This window comes from Xiphophorus couchianus, chromosome 6, assembly GCF_001444195.1.
Source record: "Xiphophorus couchianus chromosome 6, X_couchianus-1.0, whole genome shotgun sequence".
Classification (NCBI taxonomy): Eukaryota; Metazoa; Chordata; class Actinopteri; order Cyprinodontiformes; family Poeciliidae; genus Xiphophorus; species Xiphophorus couchianus.
The window spans coordinates 26,582,063-26,603,729 of record NC_040233.1 but is presented as its reverse complement, the minus strand read 5'-3'; the positions used below and the strand labels follow the sequence as shown (position 1 = coordinate 26,603,729).

Genomic DNA, 21,667 nt, shown 5'->3' with positions numbered 1-21,667 from the left:
ATGAGGATTCCTTTTATTGACTAGGGGACTTCTAAAGATTGCACTTGATTTTACTTCAGGGTATCAGAGTAATGGGTGCTAAATGCAAATACACTGGACACTTTTATTTGTAATCACTCAGTTTGTTTAAAAGAGATTGAGGACAGGAAGTGATTCACCAGAGAAGATTGTAATATTTCCTGAAAAGGTGAGGTTTATCATCCAGATTATTCAAGGTGAGGCAGAGCTGCATGCTGTTACCAACGCCTGGCGAGCAGGTAGGCTCTCTGGTGTTTTTGTTATGGGAACTGCAACGTGACACTCCATCCCCGACTCATCAGTCACAATACAGCTCTGTGTTTCTTGAAAACAGAAGAACGGCAAAAGTGTGCCGATTAAAGTCCGATTCAAGCAGGTTTTCTTTCAGCATCAGCTGTTCAAATAAAAAGGAGACATCTTTTTTTCCCATAAATCTGAACCCCATGACCAGTGGGAACTCTGTGAACCTGGACCAGCACCACACTGGTCCAGGTCAAGCTGGTGGTGTGAAAAATGCCTGAAAGCGCTCGGGCTCGTCCTCTCAGGCTGCTGTCATTATCTGGGAAAAGCTCCAGGTTTTCTTGTTGCTGCTAGCTGGCGTGAGATTTCCAGAATTACCAGTGGGGGACGATTAAGGTGATATTCAGCCCAACTATTTTATTATGAAAGCTCAGCATAGTATTTATAAAGTGCCGAGTCACACATGTGATCCCAGGCGTGGCCAATGGATCACAAAGCAGTTAAACATCTTTTTAATTCTGAGATTCTTCTAGGAATATTTGGAAACATTTGCTTTTACTTATTTACGAAAAGTACACATTTACTGTTTCAAAGGTGTTTATTTTACCACTTTGCGTATGATTCATCAAAACAGGTCAAACGTCCTGCTGGTGTTGTCTGGGTCCACCTGCTGCTGCCTGACGGGTTTTGACCCACCGGTTGGCCTGGTGGTGAAACAGGTTGTGTTCTCAGATTGAGTGTGGTTGCTTTAGTATCAGTGTCTATGTGGCCAAACTTTGACTAACCAGCAGGACAAGTCCTTTCAGAGTTACCATATATTGTTATGGAAAATATTTTACTTTTTGCAGTCAGTAACATCTGAAAAACAAAAAATAACGTTACTAAAGAAACGTTATTTATTGTTACAAAACATTAACCTTCCAAAGTATTCATACCTTTCTTTCGTTCACAGTCATATTTTGTCGCATTACAACTACAAATGTCAATGTATCAAAGTTTGAATTGTGTTGCATGTGTTTTTATCCAGCCTCTTTTTCTCTGAAACCCAAAAATAAAAGCCAGTTCAAAAATTTGTCTTCTGATGCCACTTGAATCCTCCTAGGGGTAATTTAATCTCCATATTTACACATTAAACTGACACTCTGGACCTTTATATTAAATTAGATGTTTTGTTGTTTTTTACAGAGAGGACAGACTAATCTTCCAAAGTGGATGCTTACCAGGATGCTTTGTGTAAGAGGTTGGTGTGCTTTTGTTTTCTGCCTGTTTTTTTCTTCCTTGCTTTGTGTCTCATTTGTTACCCATATTTTAAAATCATCATACTAAATAAATAATTTAGATATAACATCAACCTTTGTGATGTTATATCACCTTCGCTCTATTACAACTTCCACACTGAAGAGTATTACAGTAAGCAGGATATTTTGACACACTAAGTGTTTACTTATCTAAAGAAAAGATTTGCGTTTTAGTTTCCACCCATTTGGTCACTGACCAGAACTTGTTAGTTCATCTTAGCACTTAGATATAGTGCATTAGCTAATATGGTGGCAGATCTGAGTTTAAAATCTAGGCCTTCCCCTGCTCTCCAGCACATTTCTCGGTACACTTCCTTTATCAACAGCTAGTTTCTGCAAATTATTTCTAGTCTCTTCATTAAATTTCAATTGAGCAGCCTAACAGAGCTCAGCGGTGGGTGACCATAAATGTGTTATCTCAAGTGTACAACATGATTTCCTGAATGGGGAGACTAAATTATGAGTGCTCATGCTGGAGTTTATAGAGCCAAGCTTTGAAAGTAGAAATTTCCGGAACGCGCAACAAGCTACTGAAGCAAACAGGAACACCCTGACATGACAACATAGAAAGTGAAAGCTGAGAAAGATGTGAGGGAGGCAGTTAGGCTGACAGTATTTGTGTGTGTGAATACGTGCGTGTGTGTGTAGTCCTGTTTATGTGGGAAGCTGCAGTTGTTCGCTGAACTACCTTCATCACTGTGTCTTTCTCTACCACTCGACTCTTTTGTGTTCTGCCCTGTCATTTAGTTTAGAGCTTATTATCAAAGCAGCGATGAGGTTTATTATGAAGGTGGCGGATGCAAATCAAGTGTGTATTCTTCTGCTTTCACCGGCTTTGGTATTTGCTTCCACTAGTTAAAGGTAGTTTTACAAAAAAGTAGGTCTTGAACAATTGCATTGGAAAATGAAAACCATCCACAGAACGATACACCAAAACAAAAGAACAACAGGTCATGCAAATCCTTTTGTACCTAGAAAGGCGGTGAGAGATAATGGAGAGACAGGTTTTTTTTCTGGACATCAGCTAATAGGAGGGAGGAGTGTGTATGTGTGTGTGGTGGGAGGAGACAGAGAGACGTTTGTGTGTGCATGGGTGTGTGTGTGGTAGAGAGAGAGACAGAGAGAGAGAGGCAGGGGGAGGGGACAGGGAGCAGAGAGGATTTGTGGCATGTAGTTAGTCAGCTGTCATTAGATGCAGATGACACACACACGGGTAATCTCACAGAGAAGAGAGGGGGGAATACACAACGTGCAGATGACAGTGGCGCGTGTGTGCATGCGTGTGTGTGTTTACTGCGCGGACCGTGTGAAAACCAGTACGCTGGCCCGGTTGGCATGAGATTTTCAGCCGGCTTGCGACTTGTTATGGACTGCTTCAATTATTGGCAGAGGTGAGTTACTATAAGAATATATATGACAGCAGATTTAAAGGCACAGTCCGGAAAGTTGAAGTGGTTCAACTTTATGAATCTATTTGGTGGTTTTCTGTTCTTGTATACAAGTTAAATATTGGAAGAGCAAACTGGAAGCTAAATATTTACCTCAGAAAATGTTCATTTGATAAATATTCAGTTTTGGATCTTTATTGTTCTTAGATTCATTGCATTTCCAAATCTCTCTGTTTTTATATCAAAGAAAATACTTTTAGAGCACTGAGAAACTTTCATTTATCTTAAACTATGTGACTTGTTAGTCACCATATTGTCATTATGTTTCATTATTACCAAATGGGGATGAATTCAATTCACCCAGTTGGTGTGGTTGTCTTACTCAGTCCTGGACTTTGAGCTGTCATGTATTGTTGTTGTGGGTTGTGACACGGTGTGTGTGCGTGTGTGTGTTGCGAAGGGGAGTGGTTATGATGGACTGGTGGCTCACAGATTGTGGAGTCAGCAGGCCTGAAGCTGCCCTGTCACCTAAGGTCTAACCAGCCGACTGTTTACTCAGTTTGCTTCACGTCCAAAAAAACAACTGTTTTCATTAAAAAGCAGATTCCCAGAATTTACAGGTAAAAACCCAGTATTAGGTAGAGGGTTACATTGAAGAGGGTTTTATTACAGGTTTGTAGTTTAGTTTAAAATGTAGAGATGTACTAATAATTTTGTTTATACCCAGTCTACAAAATAAAAGGTTATAAGTTCTTATATTTCCCTTACTGTTATCACTCCATGGTGTGTCAGTCTTGCTTTTTAATTATGTAAGTTGCATTTGACACGGCACCACACACAATCTGATCAACAGCTTGGCCAGGCTGCCACATACGTTTTTTTGACATGTCAAAATAATTATCAGGTTGATTGTGGCTGTTAAACAATACTCAGTTGGTTCTAAGGGGTCAGGAAAATATATTTCGCACCGTTACAAGTGTCATCTTAAAGCATTGATTTGAGGTGGGTTGAATCTGTTGCTTATGTAAAATTTTAATCGTTCATCTGAAATTCACAACTAAAAACAAGACTGATCAGGCCAGGCAACATCTTTTCAATCTATAATTGTCCAATTTTGGTGACTCTGCCTGAATATCCTCAGATTCCTACTTTCAGCTGACAGGAGTGGTGTGGTCGTCTGCTGCTGTAGCTCGTTCAAGGTTTGATGTGTTGTGCTTTAAGAGACAGTTTTCTGCAAACCTTGTTTGTTGGAGGAGGCTATCTGAGCAACTGTTGCCTTTCTATAAACTTGAACCAGTCTGCCCAATGTCTGCTAACCTCTGACATCAACAAAATATTTTCTCTATTTTCATAATTCTCTTTGAACCCTGGAGAAGGTTGTGAAGAAAAATCTCAGTCTTTTATGAAATGCTTCAACAACACCATCTCTTGGCAACATCCATGCTAAGTTGAAATACAATTTCTTCTCCGTTCGAAGGCACAGTTCGAACTTGTTTGAACTTCAACAAGTCATCTTAACTGCATTTAGATGCTTAAATGTAGCTGGTTTTCCTAGAAATCTGTGGCTAGTGTTCGGCAGGTAAAACTTTGAAAAATCTGATTCTTTTGTCTGGTTTATGAAAATGAAAAATGCCCACTTTTACTAAAAATGCCCCATCTCCAGTCCAAACAATGTGAACTGTGGTTGAAATGTCAAAAGCGGTCTAGATAAAGAGGTTTACTGATCTCTGAATGTAATTTTTAGTGTTGCTCAGATGGGCTTAACAAGCCTGACTTTCAACGTCTTTGCTTAAGCTAAGGTTAAACGAGATGTATTGCCTTTGCAGGTCCAATTTAAACTGTGCTATTCTTGGATAAAAGTAAGAAGACTGGCTGACCTGAAACATGAATAAATGAATGTTGTGAATGTTGTCTTTTGGAAGTCAAACATTAGAGGGATAAATTTTAATCACAACTTGAAAAATATTTTAAAATTCCTTTCCTTTCGCTCTGTGTGGCTCAGTTTGTTGTCTAGAGACTATAGTCTTTAATGTGGTTGTTCCATTTTTGATTCCCAGTCTTGGGCCATTTGCTGCATGTCTTCCTCCTCTTGCTCCACCCAACTTCCTGTCTATTTACTGTTCAATAAAGGCCAATAGTGCCAAAAATTCTACAAAAAAGAAATTAAATTAAATTAACCTGCACGTAATTCCTTAGTGTTATGTGCATAATTTGTTTATGTAGTAGATCTTAGAATTTAAAAAAAAATTATAAGTCTAAATTGGCAGGTGAGATATCAAAGAAAAAAACCAGGACAATAGTGATTATTGCATCCAAAGGTACATTTATAGCTCCCACATGAATTTTGCATGTTTGAAATTTATGCAAAATTTGTTACGTATAATCTGAATAATTGGTAGAATGACCACAACAAAATAGCCATTGATCATTTTTATTTCCTTAAATACAAATGGAAATTATTTTCCGCTAGACTTACAGTCATTTTAAATGGAAGATTCACTAAAGAATTCATAACGCGGACGTTGGAATGTGTGGTGTAGCAGGATGTGGTGAATCTAGTTTTTTAAAAGTAGGAATGAATTTCTAAATGTTTCCAAGGTCTAAAAACAGAGAAATTAAATTCTTGGCAATGGGAAACTACTTATAAAACATCTATTAAGGTCTGGTAATACTAGTTCCTGCTACTTAAACATCTAGTAATCTACCTTTGTTAGAAATATGAACATTGAATTGTAGCTTTTGGAGAAACCACATGAGAAGGCATTTTTGTGAATTTTCTCTGTGCATTAAATGATTGTAAAAATGATTTATCAGTGCTAGTCTTTAAATTTACAAATAATACTGTCTCAACCATGTTCTGTCATTATTTCACCACAGATTCCACATGTAGTCATAGTTAATTAATAAAAAATAAATCCACAATGGGAGCTCAGGTCAAATACACGCTCACTATCATCAGCATATAAAAGTATTTTTCCTGGATAAAGTCATTGTTGTCCCATGACAGTGACTATCTATCATTGGATGAAGCTCAATGTTTTCTTAACATAAAATGTTCTCTTATAGTAAGAGAACACCAAGAGCATAAAATGGGGGTTAGAATAGATCCCTGTGGAGCACCTGTAGTTACTGTGAGGTGCAGGAAGATTGTCCTTTTTGATTTATTATTACAAAATCACCCGAAACCTGAAATATGTCTTTGGAATCAAAGCTTGTGGCCGAGAGATTCAAATGGCACACAAAAGAAACTAAACAGAAGGACTGAAAAGTGACCTGGTCATAGATGAAAGACAGTCAGAACTGAATATTTATCCCAGAACTGATGAGCCGCATTGCTCTTTGCATTCTTATCTGACCAGAATAAAAAGTCTGAGTGTCAAGAAGTCACTCAGCTGTGACTGTATGTTAATTTTCTCACTGACACAACCTGCAGCTCCTGCTGCATTTCAGTTAATCAGTGAGCTGTAGCTGGACTTTGACCGACTGGTCAACAGGACAACATAAATCCCTTTTTACCATATCTCCCTTTTTACATCATGTGATTTACTCTTGCATTCTTCAGAGATATCAATGTATTCCAAAGCACGTTTGAGCTTATTTTAGTGTTTATCTGGTGGGCCAGAGTGGTTGGGATTGTTTTCTGCATGTATGTCGCATACCGAACGGAAAAGGTCTTTAGTTGTGTCACAATGCATTTTTAGAGATAATGACAGTATCAGACTACCAGCCTTGTGTTATGAAATAACTGTGAAACTTGAGCTGAAGATGAAGAAATCCTGCTCTGGAGCATGTGTGTGCACACTGAGACACCACTGTATTTGTGTTAGCAGTGCAATCCTGCAGTTATTACACAGGGGACAGAAGACGGCGAGTGTTTCTGTCAATAAGCAAAGCTTCCCTCTCTTCTTCCCACTAACGCTACAAGTTTCACTCTGACTGCCTGAGAGTGATTTCTCCTGCATGTATTCGACTTTTCTAAAGAAGCTAACTATGGACACCAAGATTCGACTTGGTTTAATTTCCTCGCCTACATAACATTTAGTACTTCTTTGAGGGTTTTTTATTTCTATTTAATTGCAATTTTAAAACAATTTCTTATTTTTGTGATTGTCTTGATGTGGCTGCACACCAGCGTGTCAACTGAGTTAGCATCCGGGCAGGCATGTTCAATGTTATTGATTCTGGTCTATAATCGATCTGGCTCTAGTATTACATGAGGTTGCTCATGCAGAGTGACGGTTATCTACTGCAACCATCCACACACAACTGTTAGTTTTAAAGGTGTTATTTTATTTAGTCTCCGTTCGTGATTAGCTTTCTTGTTGTTGCATAAAATCACTTTTAAATCAAACAGTTTAGTTCCTAAATGATTTACTCTTAACCTTTCTCTCTTTTCTATGAAGTAATTCGTATAATGAGTTTATTCATTTTTTCTTCATTTAGAAATGAAAACAACATGTTAATTGATTTCTGTTGACGTAGACTAAAAATGGAAAAGTAACAATGGCCAAGCCTTCCAACCGTGCCCCGGTGACACCGGATCACGCTGCTACACAAATACCAATTAGTGTTATTTGCTAGACAAAAAAAAAATACGGAGCGGCTGGTCCGAAAGGTGAGCAATTGTTGAAGTGGGTCAATTTGTACAGATGGATTTTAAGTGGACTCAATTCTCAGCACACAGACAAACATTTACTTTTCTTTCCAGCACACTGGTGCCAGAAGTCTTTGGAAACCTAATAAAAAGTTGTGGGTTTTTGTAGGTGAGGGTTTCTTTCTTATCAAGTCCTTTGTTCATTTACGACCGCAATGTTGGATGTTCAACCTGATTTGTAAAACTGGTAGTTTTTTGTTAGGTTTTGATAAGACAACCTGATTAAAAATAGTGTTGAACAAAGTATAAAAAGTTGTCTACATTTTGTCTTTAAGCCTGAATTTTTTCTTCTTCTTCTTTAGCTTCAGATGGATTTCAGATTAAATTATACTGGATGTTTTAATTTGCATTAAGAGTTTTAGCTGCTGCACACTTTGTGTTAACACCTTTTAATACCTCTTTGTCCAGCAGCATGATTAATGAGATTTGGTTAACACATACAGCTTATGTGGCCAAACTAATAAACTTAACTGAGAGAGAGTCTTGGTCCAATTGTCAAACTTAATTACTGAAACCTTTCCAACGTGTCCCATAGCTCTTCAATGTTGCTTGGTCTTTTAACAATATTCCAGTTTAAGTGGTAGTGCCTTTTTTAGTGTCGGGTCAACAGCTTTATTTTGTAATTTACTCAAATTCAAACACTTCCAACTTCAAAATTGTGATTGCTGCTAGTACCTAGCATACATGTTCATGTGGGCTGAGGAGGGGCATCCCAAAACTAAGCCAATACTTGGGTCAAACATTTTCAGCCCCATATGTTGTGGCCACTATGTGCCAGTGGGTCACACACTAAGAAACTGTCTCTGGGCTGTGTGGGCACTTAGCATGGTTTTTCATGTTTTTTTTTCCTTTCTCTTAAATCAAAAGGATTTTGTTTTTCTTTAGCCATTGGAAGCTTGTCGACTGGCCATATGTATCAATCCCGATTGGTAGGAACCCACTAGGTGAATGTTATTTTTACTTTAAATAACACTAAAGTTAATTAGATCTTTTTACAGGACACATAGTGGTCTAACTGGGGCCTCTTTAAAAGTTTGCTAGTTCAGCCAAACATTTCTTTGTAGGTCTTATTTGCTTTGTGATTATTTGCTGAGTCAACTCCCGTGAGCCTCTGGGTTGTGAAAGGAAGCAGCAGTCGAAATCTTTCTCCAGTACTGTCTCTGAAGTGGCAACAAGCCACCAGTCATTAAGGCAGCGCCTCAGCATAGCATCACCACACCAAACACCTGAGAAGTACATAAACTTTGATTTACTGATATGGAAAGTGCTGCACACAGATGTATGCGTAGACAAAACGACTGACCTGGCTTTAGGTCGTTCGTCATGGGAGGAACCCATGTCATAATACAGCCTCTGCAGGGCATTAGGTCTACTTTACTGTGCACTTGTGTGTGATCAGAGGGTTTGTTGGTTTTTGCTCTGCTGCTTTAACAGAAGCTGGGAAACAAACAGGAGGGGGGTCCCTCCTCCCAATTGTCTAATCCGCTGGTGTCAAAGTCCTTAAGTCCTTAAATGATCCTAATTGGTGCTATGTGATGGATTGATTCCTTACTTAAGTTGCTGATTCATCTGTTTATTTATGGTTTTTAAAAGCAAGTAGTGAATTGTTTATACATAAGCTAACTTTCCCTTTGATTATTTTATTTACTGGCAGAGGATGAGGTCAGATCCAAATTATAACATACCAGGGGAACTTAAATGCCGAAGACCCTTTTTTATGAAAGAGATGGGATAAAAGATCTTCATTGGAAATATGTATAAAATGTTGAGTAGGAAAACAATAGGCCAGAATCTTAGAATAATCTTAGAATAGTTAGATTGATTTACTTTGGTAACCGCCCCCTTTTAACAGACCAACACCGCTACACTTCTATAAGTTAGTGTGTACGGACAGGGAGATCTTTGACCATTACTTTGCACATTATCTCTGGATTGTCTCTTTAATCTCTTTTCTCATCTCACCCCACAGGTTGTTGATATAATTTACGTAGATCTATTTTTGAATCATTATCCTGTCGACTCATGCCCATGCTGACCCATTTTCAGTTTTCCAGCAGAGACAACTGGATTTTTATTAAAAATATCCAGATATTTGAAAGAGAACATGTTGCCATGCACTCCGTCATGTTTACCAGGATGTTTAAAAGAAAAGCACTATCACTGAAACTCCACAACATTTAAAAAACTATGTTTGCTTTTCACAATACACTTTGTTTTACACCACAGTCTCTCATTAGGCTTTAAACCTGTGCTTTTTGATAAAAATGTTCAATTTTAGTTGAATGTGAGCAAAACACACATTTCTATCTGAGTATGATTATTCAGACAAAAAACTTTATGTTGTGCCTAAAATTTTTGATTTTAGAAGATGTAAACTTTATTGTGAAAATCTCATCCAAAAAAACAAACAAACAAAAAAATGGTTTACAGCATTTTTCAACTGTGGTGATAGACAAACAGACAGACAGACAGAACCAGAGGCTGAATGTACGTCAGTGCTGGTGAGCCATGGAAGGAGTCATTTAGGGAGTAGGAGTACTGCCGAAATTAATGTGGTGGTTTCAATTCACAATAAAGAGGTGTGACCACCTCTGTCACACATAAGAGTTTTTGAGAATAAGGAGAAATAATTTCCTGAACTGTTCTTTGTGCCAGCGGAGCTGCAGCAGTGTGTTAGAAAAAGAGCTCTGCTGTTGCTCCACAGTGTCGTGTAATAGGTGTGATGGATTCTTCATGATGGAGACCAGATTGTTCAGAGACTTCCTGTCCTGGACCAAGGATTTTTCCAGCTTTGTGAATCAGTTTGTTGATCCACTCTCTACCGCAGGCTGGTAGAAGATCAACGACATCTTGTTCAAACATGAAAGGATCGAAGCCACCTCAGGAAGTAGAATTAACTCATCCCTTTCTTGTACACAGCATCTGTGTTGATCCTCCAATCCAGTCCATTGTCTTATCCATCCCTGGTAAACCCAACCACTGAAGACTCATCTCAGTGTTTCTACTGGGAGAGACTGAGTTTTACCAGAAATCCGATGTGTACAGAGTGAAAAGGAACGGTGAGAAGACCGTCCCCTGAGGGAGTCCTGTGTTGCTGACCACATCAGCTCACACTTTGGTTTAACTGAAACCACACATGTTTATGATGAGGATGGTAGGAAAGAAAATATATATTTTTTCCTGGTATAACTCACAAGCAAACAGTTGGCATACAGCATCAGAAGATTTTTCTGCAGACTTGGAGACTTTCTGATGCCACACTTTGCTGCAGAGCTTTAACATTAATCAGCAGCGGCTTTTTTCCATCATGTTCACTGTGTTGAGATACAAGTAGGTAATCTTCTTCTTGTTTGTAGATTAGTTTTAAGAGAGTAGATTTTTTTCTACCTGCCATTAAGATTAACCTGAATATGTATAAATGTCTTACCTGACATTTATACCTAAAGGTCGCAATTTTGAACAGTGCCTGGGAGAAATAGACCCTTATGCCATATTGTCGTATTTATACCTAAAAGTAAGTGAATTTAACTTTAAAATCTACAGACTGATCTAACTTTCTAAGTAGATTTATTTGAAAAAATGGTACATTTAAAAAAATGAGTTTTATGGATTCTTATTGTTGTTTTAAATGGTTTGTTAATAATTTTAAATAAAATTAATCTGGGAATTTTCTTCAACATGAAATAATCAAAGATTGTATCTTCTTTATTTCTTTTGTCACTGAGATCTGATCTTTGTACAGAGGAGCTAATAAGTGAGAGAGGAAATGACAGTATCTGAAAACAAAATGTTAAAAAGTTGATAGAAACATTAGGAAGAATAAAATGCACAATGGCTCTGTTGATGTGAGGTTCATTTAATTCCAACTAATTAATGAAGGCGCTTCTTTGAAAAAGTTTCTCGGAAGCAATTCGTCTCAACAAACACACAGACCTAAAGGGAGTGAAGCTGCTGCTAAACTGATTGACTCAATTCATTTCTGGGGATAAAAGCTCTGACATTTACTCAGTGAAGGTGTTATCACATTAGGCATAGAGAGGCTCTCCGTTATCCCACTATCAGCTTTAATTTTCTGCTCTCTGTCATTACATAAGACATCATGGTCCACGTTTTTTGTTACAAGCTCAAAACCTCAATTAGTGTGCAAGCTAAGGCTTGAGGATGACTCATTACCTTAATAACAGCCCGTAATGTACTGTACTCCTATGACAACTATCATTTTGAGAGTCTTTGGTCTTTCACAAGAGCGGCTTGTGAAAGACCAACCATTAGCTCAGTCGCAAATGAAGGGGCTGTTACTTATTGATGCATTTTGTAGAACTTTTACTCATGTTTTGCTGTTTTTTATCTGCATAAATGAAGCTAAAATCAAGAGCAGCTCCGTGTTTCTATCTCTTCCCCAAGCCTGACCTCCATCTGAGTGTAATCTGACACCTACATGCTCTCTGTCCGCTGCAGCACAGCAGCATAGAGAAACCACAGGGGTTTGTTTTTTGAAAACCAGAAAGACGATTTGGTAATAAATGACTGCTAACACTTTCAGAACCGCAATCCTGACACTTTCGTATGAGTTCATTCACAAAATTTGTAGAGACTAAAGAAGTTTTGTATATGTATTTCACAGAAATATTACTTTGCTTTGTGAGGAACAGTTTTGCCTTCTGACTTTAGGTTTGCGGAACCCAAACCCAAACACATGCTTGGCTTCTATTGGAGACGAGGCCCACTTAAGCAGGCAGTGATCAATCCTCAGCTTTAATTTCTTAATGGCAGCATTGACCCTCTGGCCCTGTCCCTTCTCTCCAGCTCAAATTGTTTTTAAATGGCTTCGCTTTGCAAAGCTCTCAGCTCCTCTGATTGCATTAGCATCGGGCAGAGCTGGATAAAGGCTTTTGTTGCAGCCTGCATTAGTGTTAATTTATAATGCACATGTTTACGCGCCATATGTGTACCTTTGCGCATGTGTCTGTGTATTGTGAAGCACACAAATATTGACATGAACATCCAAGCGATGTCAGTTGTGAGTGCTCAGACTTTGTGTCTGTGTGTGGAGCTTCTTTGTGATTGATTGAAAGTTTAAAGGAGCCTTTTTGTATCGATTTCTGACACCATCATGTGGGACTGTTGCATGCTCTGCAGCCGTGAAACATGAGGACTTCAATGTTGTGTGATATTACCTCTTAAGCTCACCTGTTTCCTCTCAGTATGATCATAATTAATATATAACTAGTTCATTCTGGCGTCATCTCCTGAGATTCTGCTGTGAAAGCCTGGCTCTGGGGTTGGGTACGTTTAAAATTCGACAGTTGCATTGCAGTCGAGGAAATTTCCACTAACCCTAAAACGATGTTGAAGCATTTAAAGCAATTTTAAATTGAAGAATCAAAATTGAATTGAATTGCGAGATTAAATTCTAAGGAAATAATGTAAAAATTAAATTTTGTAGACATTAATAAATCTCTGACATATTCTTTCCCTAATTATTGTGGCATTTAGCAAATGGGAAAAATCTTGCTGATTCCAGCTGAACTTAATCCAGAGAAGTTTGGTCTGATTTAATTCAGACAGAGAAAAAAGGTATGTGTGTCTTACTAATGGGTGTGTGTTGTCTTCTGGCTTTAATTGTATATCCTGAAGCTCAGATGGAAGGCCTCTTTGTCTGAAAGGTTGCTGGCCTCTTATTGCGATATGAATGCTCAGTATTGGGAGTACGTGCTGCCTGGACCACAGGCAAAAAGTCAGGGAATCCCCAAAATTCTCACGCTGTGTTTTCCGGATACTTTCTCTGCACAACGCTTCAATTTTTCTCTTATCAAGTGGTTGCCTTCTGGCAATCAGATGATGGATGTTACAGTGCTTCACCAAATTTTCGCTCTCTGTGTGTGGAAAGATGATTTTCGATGCTGAAACAATGATGCTAGCGTGAAAGTTCAGTCGTGAAAAGAAGCGTTGATGATATTAACTAACATACTTTCTGCACTAGTTGTCTTAAAGTTTTTCATTTGTGTTGTCAGTATCATGCTATCTGCCGTTTCCTCCCATCCTCTTATCCCGTATGGTGTAATTAGGCCATGCTTTCCTCTGCCTTCAGGCCTGATTATTTAGAGCAACAAATGACCCACCTCCCATTTTCTTCCTGCTGTCACTCTGTTTATCCCCGCCTGTATCATTGTACAGCATTTGTTCTTGTCAACATAATATCTGTGTCGGAAACATTTTCCCTAACGACACAAAAACTGACAGCTTGTCCATTCGTTTATTTCCCCTGATACCATTTTAAAATATTTCTTTCTCTGTCTCCTCTTCTCTCTTTCTTACACCAATTCTTTCTTGCTAATCTCCTTTCTCTCTCTCTCCCTGTTGTTTTCCCTTTTGCTTATCCCTCTCTTCTGCCTTCATCTGCGCAGTATCAGTCCCACTGACCGGCTCTTATGTAACTGTCAGGTGATGCCGCCTGTTGAAGGGCCTTAAAGGCCCACTATCCCTATAAACACCACCTCTCCCCTGCATTTAATTATTGGACGTCTTCATTATTGTCTGATTGTGTGAAAATGATTGTCTTAGATGCACTCTTGCAGAATAAAACTGATCCTTTCTAATATTTTTGGTTGTAAAATGAGATTTTACTCTCCTTGCGGATGCCAGTTGTAGGCAAACCCAGAGAAAAACTGATGGCGGGAAATGAGAGTCTGGGCACACGTTGAGCTTTACTGGAAACGCTTTATCTCTTCTTTTAGCCATCAGGTTGGTTGGAAAATAGTAAATTGGCTCTCACTGCTCACTGAATGCATTAGAACTTGTTCCTTATTGAACGGGGATTCTAAGGTCCTGAATGTGGTATTTTGTTTGTTACCACGTCTTTGGTTTTAAGGTGTGTTTTCACCAGTCCTGTTCATTTGGAGGTGTAAATGTGTAATCAAACTCTAATGTGGATCAAAAAAGTGAATTCTGGTCTTTTGCCAAAAACAAAAGAGAGACGCTTTACAGTTTTGTGTATATTTTGCAAAGAAGGAAGTTGTGCTCAGTGTCTTCTTCTGAGGTTTCGTCATTTCTTTCAGTGGTTCTCAGGGGATGATGAGAAGCTGGATATTGGAAACAAAAGCTGGTAGCAGATGTTAAATTAAAATATATTCCAGAAAACAAACCTCCACAACCAGCCATGTTTTTGTATTCAGAAGTTCATTTTAAGGAAGGAATGAAATGTGTATTTTTATTTTGAAACGTAATAAACACTAAAATGTGGGTTTAATGATAGAAGTTGCTTACCAACTTGCAAACTTTATCTATAGCATACGTTTCACTAAATGTTTGCTGGAGAAAATATTTTTACAACTTGATGTATATTGTGCAGGCCTATGAAGTAACTCAAACAGAGGTAGAGGGCAGTGTCAGGAAGACCAACTAGAATAGAAAATTGGCTAAAATATATAGAAAAACAAATTGACAAAGCAAGATTAATTGTTTGCATCATGAAAAGTGGGCCTTGCTTCATATTGTTGCTGCAGCTGAAGATCTTTTGGATGGTCAACTAATGTAAAAAGATTTTTTCAATTTGACAATTCATTCATGAATATCCATACTAAATCACAAGTCCATGATTTAGTCCAGATTTGATTTGTCTATCCATTTTAGATTTTAAATCAGAGCTGATAAAACTAGTCCAGAATCTTAAAAGCTGTGAAATAGCCCTTTACTGAAGTTCCAAATCACAACGTGTGAATTGCATGCATACATATTTACAAAAAATATATATTTGTTCATTTTTATTCATTTTTGGGTGCAGAAATTTGTCAAATAAAGCTGATTTTGATTCTTATTCCACCACCAGCAGCTTTGTGGCTCCACTGTACCAGCAGCTCTGGCAGCTCACTTGTCTAAATTGTGTCCCTTTTACTGAACCATATGGGGCAAGTCTAGCAGCATGATACGGCCATATGGTGCATCTTTCTTGCTCCATGAAAGCTTTATTTCAGTGTGACCTAAGTTATGTTTTGTCCCTATTTTTGATTGAGATTACAGGAATATTCTCCAAACATCCCAACCATCATTCATATTGAAGACTGACATGTTAAAGTGAATGAGGGAACAGTGATAGTGCCTACGTGAATTAGCTATTTCTATCTGAAGTAATTACTGACACCCACTGTATTCCCACTGGGCTGCCCACATATTGCCTTCAGGCTCATTACAGTGATACATTGTTTTTTGTGACTCATAATCTGTGTTTGATAATGCACTCTGCGGGTTGTTTACATCACCAGGAGATTAAAAACTTACCTTTTTAAAATATTGTGATTAATTGTGCTGACTGAAACTCAGAGGAGACAAATGGCTTTTTAAATTTTATTTTCAACTTTACCATCATCTTTGTTTTTATTGTTAGGGTTTTGATCTTAACTCTGCTTACTCGTATGACTGGAAACTTCAAACACTCAGAGAAGAGTATACATTGTAATGAGGCAAACATTACTATTAATAAAGAAAGTAAAGAGATGGATGTTTGAACTTGGGAGTTAATTAGTCTACTGCTGTCAAATATAATGAGCATGCCCAGGCAGGGCCTGTTTAAACAGCCCTGGTCTCTGACCTGGTCCTACATGGTTGGATTGTGGAACCTCCTTAAATGTGAAGGGAATCCTAACCAAATAAAGTACTCTGAAAATGTATTTACCAACCTACAGATTTCTGCAATTTTTGGCTATTTTGTCAGACATAAAACAAAAACAGCAAAGTTTATATTTATTAGCCTGATTTCTGCCGCTGCTGGAGAATCAAAGAATCGCTTAAAGAGATTCTTTGATTCCCTTTTAGAATCAAAGAGAATCAAAGGTTTGTCATTTGGTATGTTATCACTAAGTGTCTGCTTTGCTTTCCTGTCTTCCTTTGGTTTAGCTGCTGATAACTGCTGAAGATGAGTAGTGGTGGGGGGGACACTCCTGAGCCCCCCAAAGGGGAATCTGTGAAGAGGAAAGACTGTCAGTCAGACCTCCTGGGACCCAGGTGAAAGACCTTGTCTTCAATAATAATAATAAAAAATAATGATAGAACATTTTTAGATGTAGCAGTATCTTCATTTTCACAGTGTTCTTTTAGTCTTTTATGCATTTAGCAGATCCTTAACTTTTTTAATCTTTGGGTTTTTTTACTTGAGGATTTAAAAGGGAGACATTTCTTCTCAAGTAAAGAACTAGAACTAAGAACAAACCAAACTCTGAAAAGCTAATAAGGATTTGGACATTAGTTTTAAATCTGAAATCTCTTCTCGTAGGAGAAGCACAGACACAATGCCTTTGTACACCTTGACCTGTTTTGCATTTTATTATGTTACCAGCAAAAAAAAAAAACACACACACACACAAAATGTCAATTTATATTCTTACGATTTTAAAGTAATTAAGTAGAAGAAATAGGGTACATAATTCTTACCTTTTCTTAACAAATTAAATTCTGAAATTTTGTTTTACATTTCAACCCCATTTTCTCTTCTACAACTAATTTAGTCTCAGTTTAAAAACAGAAACAAAGGGTTCTTATATACTATTACAGAAAATACAGCATCATGAAGACCAATGAACAGGGGAAATGTATAAAGAATGTGATCTTACAAAATGTGAAGCACTTTAAAGTTATTCCAAATCTTTTGTAAATGATGAATTGCTGTTAATGGCACTTTCGGAAGAAAACAGTTGTGGTTCATTTTTACAGACAATAGTTTTGTAACGACACAAAAGTTGTCATAATGATGCTCAGTTCTTTGCACAGAGGTCATATGTCTCATTAATGTCAGGTCACCAAGAGGTCACAAAGTTAATTCAGGGTCACCGGGGAGGTCTTTGTCTCACAAAAAAGCTGGTCAGTGCACAAAGACAAAAGCTTTTCAGATGTAATGTCCAGCATTGTACAGTGATGTTTGTCTTGACAATTTCCACCACTTAGTTCTTTTTTCTCCAGTTGAGGTTGATTCATGGTTTTGCCATCATTCCTTGCTGTCCTGCAGCCCAAAACGAAGTACCGAGAGGCGCAACAGGGAGCAGGAGAACAAATACATTGAGGAGCTGGCAGAGCTGATCTTTGCCAACATCAACGACATAGACGACCTCAACGTCAAGCCCGACAAATGTGCCATCCTCAAAGAGACGGTGAAGCAGATCAGGCAGATCAAGGAGCAGGGTGAGCTTTTTTGTCACTTCTTCTTTTTTGAAGGATTTGGTGTTAGATCCTCAACCCCGCTAGTTGACCCTACCAACCTCAAGTATTACTGAAAAAATAATGCAGATTAAATAGGAGAGCATTGGTTCACAAAAATCACTGCTGTGTACCTATTCAGGACAGTACAATATACAATTAGTACAATTATTATGATTTTATTCTACCTTGGGCAGCAGTAAACAGAGAATAGTTTTCAATTTCTGAAATTATTTAGATTAATACTGTCTAAAATTTAAAAAAGTATATAATTTACTGAATATTGGGTTGGATGTTTTTCAGTGAGTAAAGTAGCATAGCCGATGCCTGGATAGACAGATCATACAATAATTTAACCACTTAAAGTTTAATTATATAGCACATTTCAGCAACAAGGCAGTTCACATCATATTTTTCTGGTTCTTAAAAAATGATCAATGTTGAGGTTTAGAAATTTTCAGCTGTTCCTGGAGGCAACATGTTTAGCTGTTGGGGAAAATCCTCAGAACAGCATTTTATACGATGCACTGAGTTTGGGCTGATTGGTTGCTACAGTTAGCCATTAGCGTTAGCTAGCTTTTAACTCTATAATTTTAAGGCAGTTTTTAGAACAGATGCCACTTTTCCCAGCTTATAAATAAATCTGTGAAGAGGAAAGACTGTCAGTCAGACCTCCTGGGACCCAGGTGAAAGACCTTGTAATAATAAAAAAAATTGTTAGATGTAGCAGTATCTTCATTTTCACAGTGTGCTTTTTGTCTTTTATGCATTTTGCAGATCCCTCCCTTTTTAAAGGGAGGGATCTGCAATGGTATGGTAGGTTCTGGACTTTCCAGTTTCAGATGTCCTGAATAAAGAAATTGAAAGGCTGCATAAGCTATTTAATTTGTTTTTCCATTAGAATGTCACAAGCCGCTTATTTCCTCAGATAACCATTTATTTATTACTAAATGGGCCTTCCAGTGTTTCCCACCATGAAAGGGGAACATCTGCTGGTAGAGAGTGTGATAGCTGTGGGTACTAGAAGAGCTCAGAAGTGATGTTTATAAAACTGAAATCTCAAGAGCCAATGTGGACTCCTTAACTTTAAAAAGTAAATAGAAAACAATCCACTTCACTGTGGGAGCCCACAGACTGTGAAAGGACTGTAATGGTGAGACAGCCTCTGCTGGAGCGCTTATATAACAGTGACCAACATGAAATGAGCCTGCAGAGAGAAGCAGGAGGATCTGCTTCTCTGATTCGTCCCTCACTTTCTCTTAAGCTTTACTATTTCTTCACAATGTTCTCACCTTTTTACACTTCTCTGCCTCGTATTTAATCCTCTTTGCATAAATGTCACAATTTTATAAACCATCATTTTAATATACATTTCCACTCACTTAATGGATTTCTCATTATTTTTGTTCTTCCTCTTATCTGTTCTGTTTTCAGATTTTGTCTGCAATCTTCTCTCTTTCTCTTTACTTGATTCCTCTTCCTGTTTGGTTCCAGTTCTTTTTCTTGGTCTTTTTTTCCCTTTTGTCTTGGTTATTCTATTCATTAGACACATTTTCTCCTTCATTTTTTTTCTTTTTGGCTTTCTCTCTCCTTTCTTTTTAATATCTGATGTGTTGCTCATCCACTTTTACCTATTTAGATTTTTCTTTTATATTCTAATCTTATTTTTTTTATCCCACACCTCCACGTTTGAATACAAAATATATGGACATGAATGTGAACGCAATATGGGTGATTTCATTGATATTTACTTAATATTATACAACACATAATTGCATTTAAATTGGGTTGAAAACAACTCTACCATCACCATGTTTGATAGATGAGATCTAGTGTTGTAAGAATTTGAAATTTCGTTCAAGTATTTTTCCCCTGAGGAGGGAAAGTTTCCCCAGACCTTGAGAAACTCAGACATACAGTATTTAAAGGACATAAAATCATTAAAATCATTTCTGGACTTGGATTTTGTCATTATTCTAAAGTCTGTTCAGTTCAGTGACAGTTGCCAAAATAATTATATTATAGTGAAACAGAGAAACTACTAGCTGCACTTGGCCTTTATCACCAGTTATTAAATGATTTAAATGATTGAATTCTTCTGTACTGTGTGGAAATTCTTTTGTTTAAAGTTATTCTATTAATTTTTATTTTCTTAAAAAGAATCCGTAATAACTCAAAATTTATATTTACACACATATGACATTTATGCCTGTTGTGAGTGTAGAAACTTCGGACTTGAAAGCGCGTCCTGTCAACTTTCCTTTCATCTGTTCGTCTCTCGCTTGCTCATCTCCTCCTTTTGTGCCTGCAGTCACCCAGTTGGTGTCCATGTGTCATTGCACTGTTTGCATCTGAAAACAACAGCTGAATAAGCACAGACTCGCGCACGGGGATAATGCTCAAGTCACACAGCTGTGAGGTCAACAGCAGAAAAACACACTATTGTTGAGGAACATTTAACTGATAAGCAGAATTTTTTTTTAAAAACGGTAAAAAGGAATAGAGAATGAGGAAAATAATGCCACTACTGGAAAAATGTTCATCCTGTGCTCAAATCAGTTTCCAGTGATAAGGTGTTTATGAGCCTCATGTTAGTTTTTACACGAATCTTTAGGTTGACCCCACTCTCAGATTGCAAAGGAATAAAAGCATGTATTTGTGTAGTATACAAATACTACATAAATATTATGGTGCAATTCCTAATATTTAGTTTGTTAGATGTAAATACTTTTTTACCTGAAATGACAGATAGTTCTGTCCTGTTTGTTTATTAGGACAGATTGACACAAAATCATCAAGGTTCCTGACCAATCTGTTTATTCATAACCATTATCCAAATGACACAACTCATAAAAAGTTAGGGAGTTTTAGCTTTTGGGTAAAATTAATGGAAAACTTAAAAACTTCAATACAATGACACGATGACAGTAGGGTATTTAAGTAGAAGCATGCAATGATGAGTCCCCTCTGTCACACAATGTATTGGAACAAAAGCCAACAGTGGGTTGTGCCAAAACAAAAAATCTCAATGTCTCACTACCAGGTGTCATGTGTCCTTGAGGAGTTGCTTCAATTACAGCTTGACAACGACATCTCATGCCATTCACAAGTCGACTTATTGTCTGCTGAGACATCCCACTCTTCATGAAGGGCAGCCCTGAGGTCATTGGAGTCTGGGGTACAGAGTTACAAACCTCTACTGAATGTCTCAGCTGATCTGAGGGGTTTTCTATGAAATCCAGGTCTGGAGAAAGTTTCAGATCACTTTGTTAAAGGTTCAACAGTCTACAGCAGCTGTTCCCTAGTGATGCTGGAGCATTGTCGTCCGTAAAGATGAAATTAGGTCTGGGTTGTTCATACAGGATTGCAATGACAATGGTACAATGGATTAATAACGTTATTCAGGTAGTATCAACTTTTCACTAAAGCATTCTCAAAATGAAGGGCAGTTCTGTATTCAGTAGTCGGACCTGTCCACACTATAAAACTATTGACACCAAAGGCTCATTTGGTGACAACGGTGGCTGCTGCATAGTGCTCTCCTTGATCTTATCATTGGCGGCCATCGTTTCTGCTCAACATGGATCGACTTATCATAGAACATCACTGAGGCCGACTGACATCCGTGCAAGACATTGACATCCGTACCTTGCACTGTGGTCAGGTGCCTTGCAGGCCTGACGTGACTCCTGGGTGCCTCTCGCCTCCCTCAAATTTCCTGGGAGTTAAATGTCATCCAACTGGAAATTTCTAAAAGTTTCTATGACTTTTTAAGTGTCTCTTTGTCTCTGTTGCAATCTTTTGATGACACTCTAATCTCAGCGGCCATTTCCGTCTGAGAGCACCCTCTTTGAAACCTTGCAATGGTGAGGTATTGTGTATCA

General features: G+C 37.9%; 1 protein-coding gene across 4 annotated transcripts in view; it reads left to right on the top strand.

Annotated features, from left to right (window-relative positions):
- LOC114146583 (nuclear receptor coactivator 2-like) overlaps window positions 1–21,667 on the top strand; it is a 54,318-nt gene that overhangs the window by 10,044 nt on the left and 22,607 nt on the right. For 2 of the 4 annotated variants that reach the window (XM_028020802.1, XM_028020799.1), the window contains exons 2-4: window positions 1,444–1,498; window positions 16,491–16,598; window positions 17,596–17,768. In XM_028020802.1, the coding sequence (XP_027876603.1) occupies window positions 16,510–16,598; window positions 17,596–17,768 (262 nt within the window). In that variant the 5' untranslated portion in view covers window positions 1,444–1,498; window positions 16,491–16,509. Of the gene's footprint in view, window positions 1–1,443; window positions 1,499–2,736; window positions 2,948–16,490; window positions 16,599–17,595; window positions 17,769–21,667 lie in introns of those variants that run through there. The other 2 variants (XM_028020800.1, XM_028020801.1) reach the window with 2 other exon arrangements.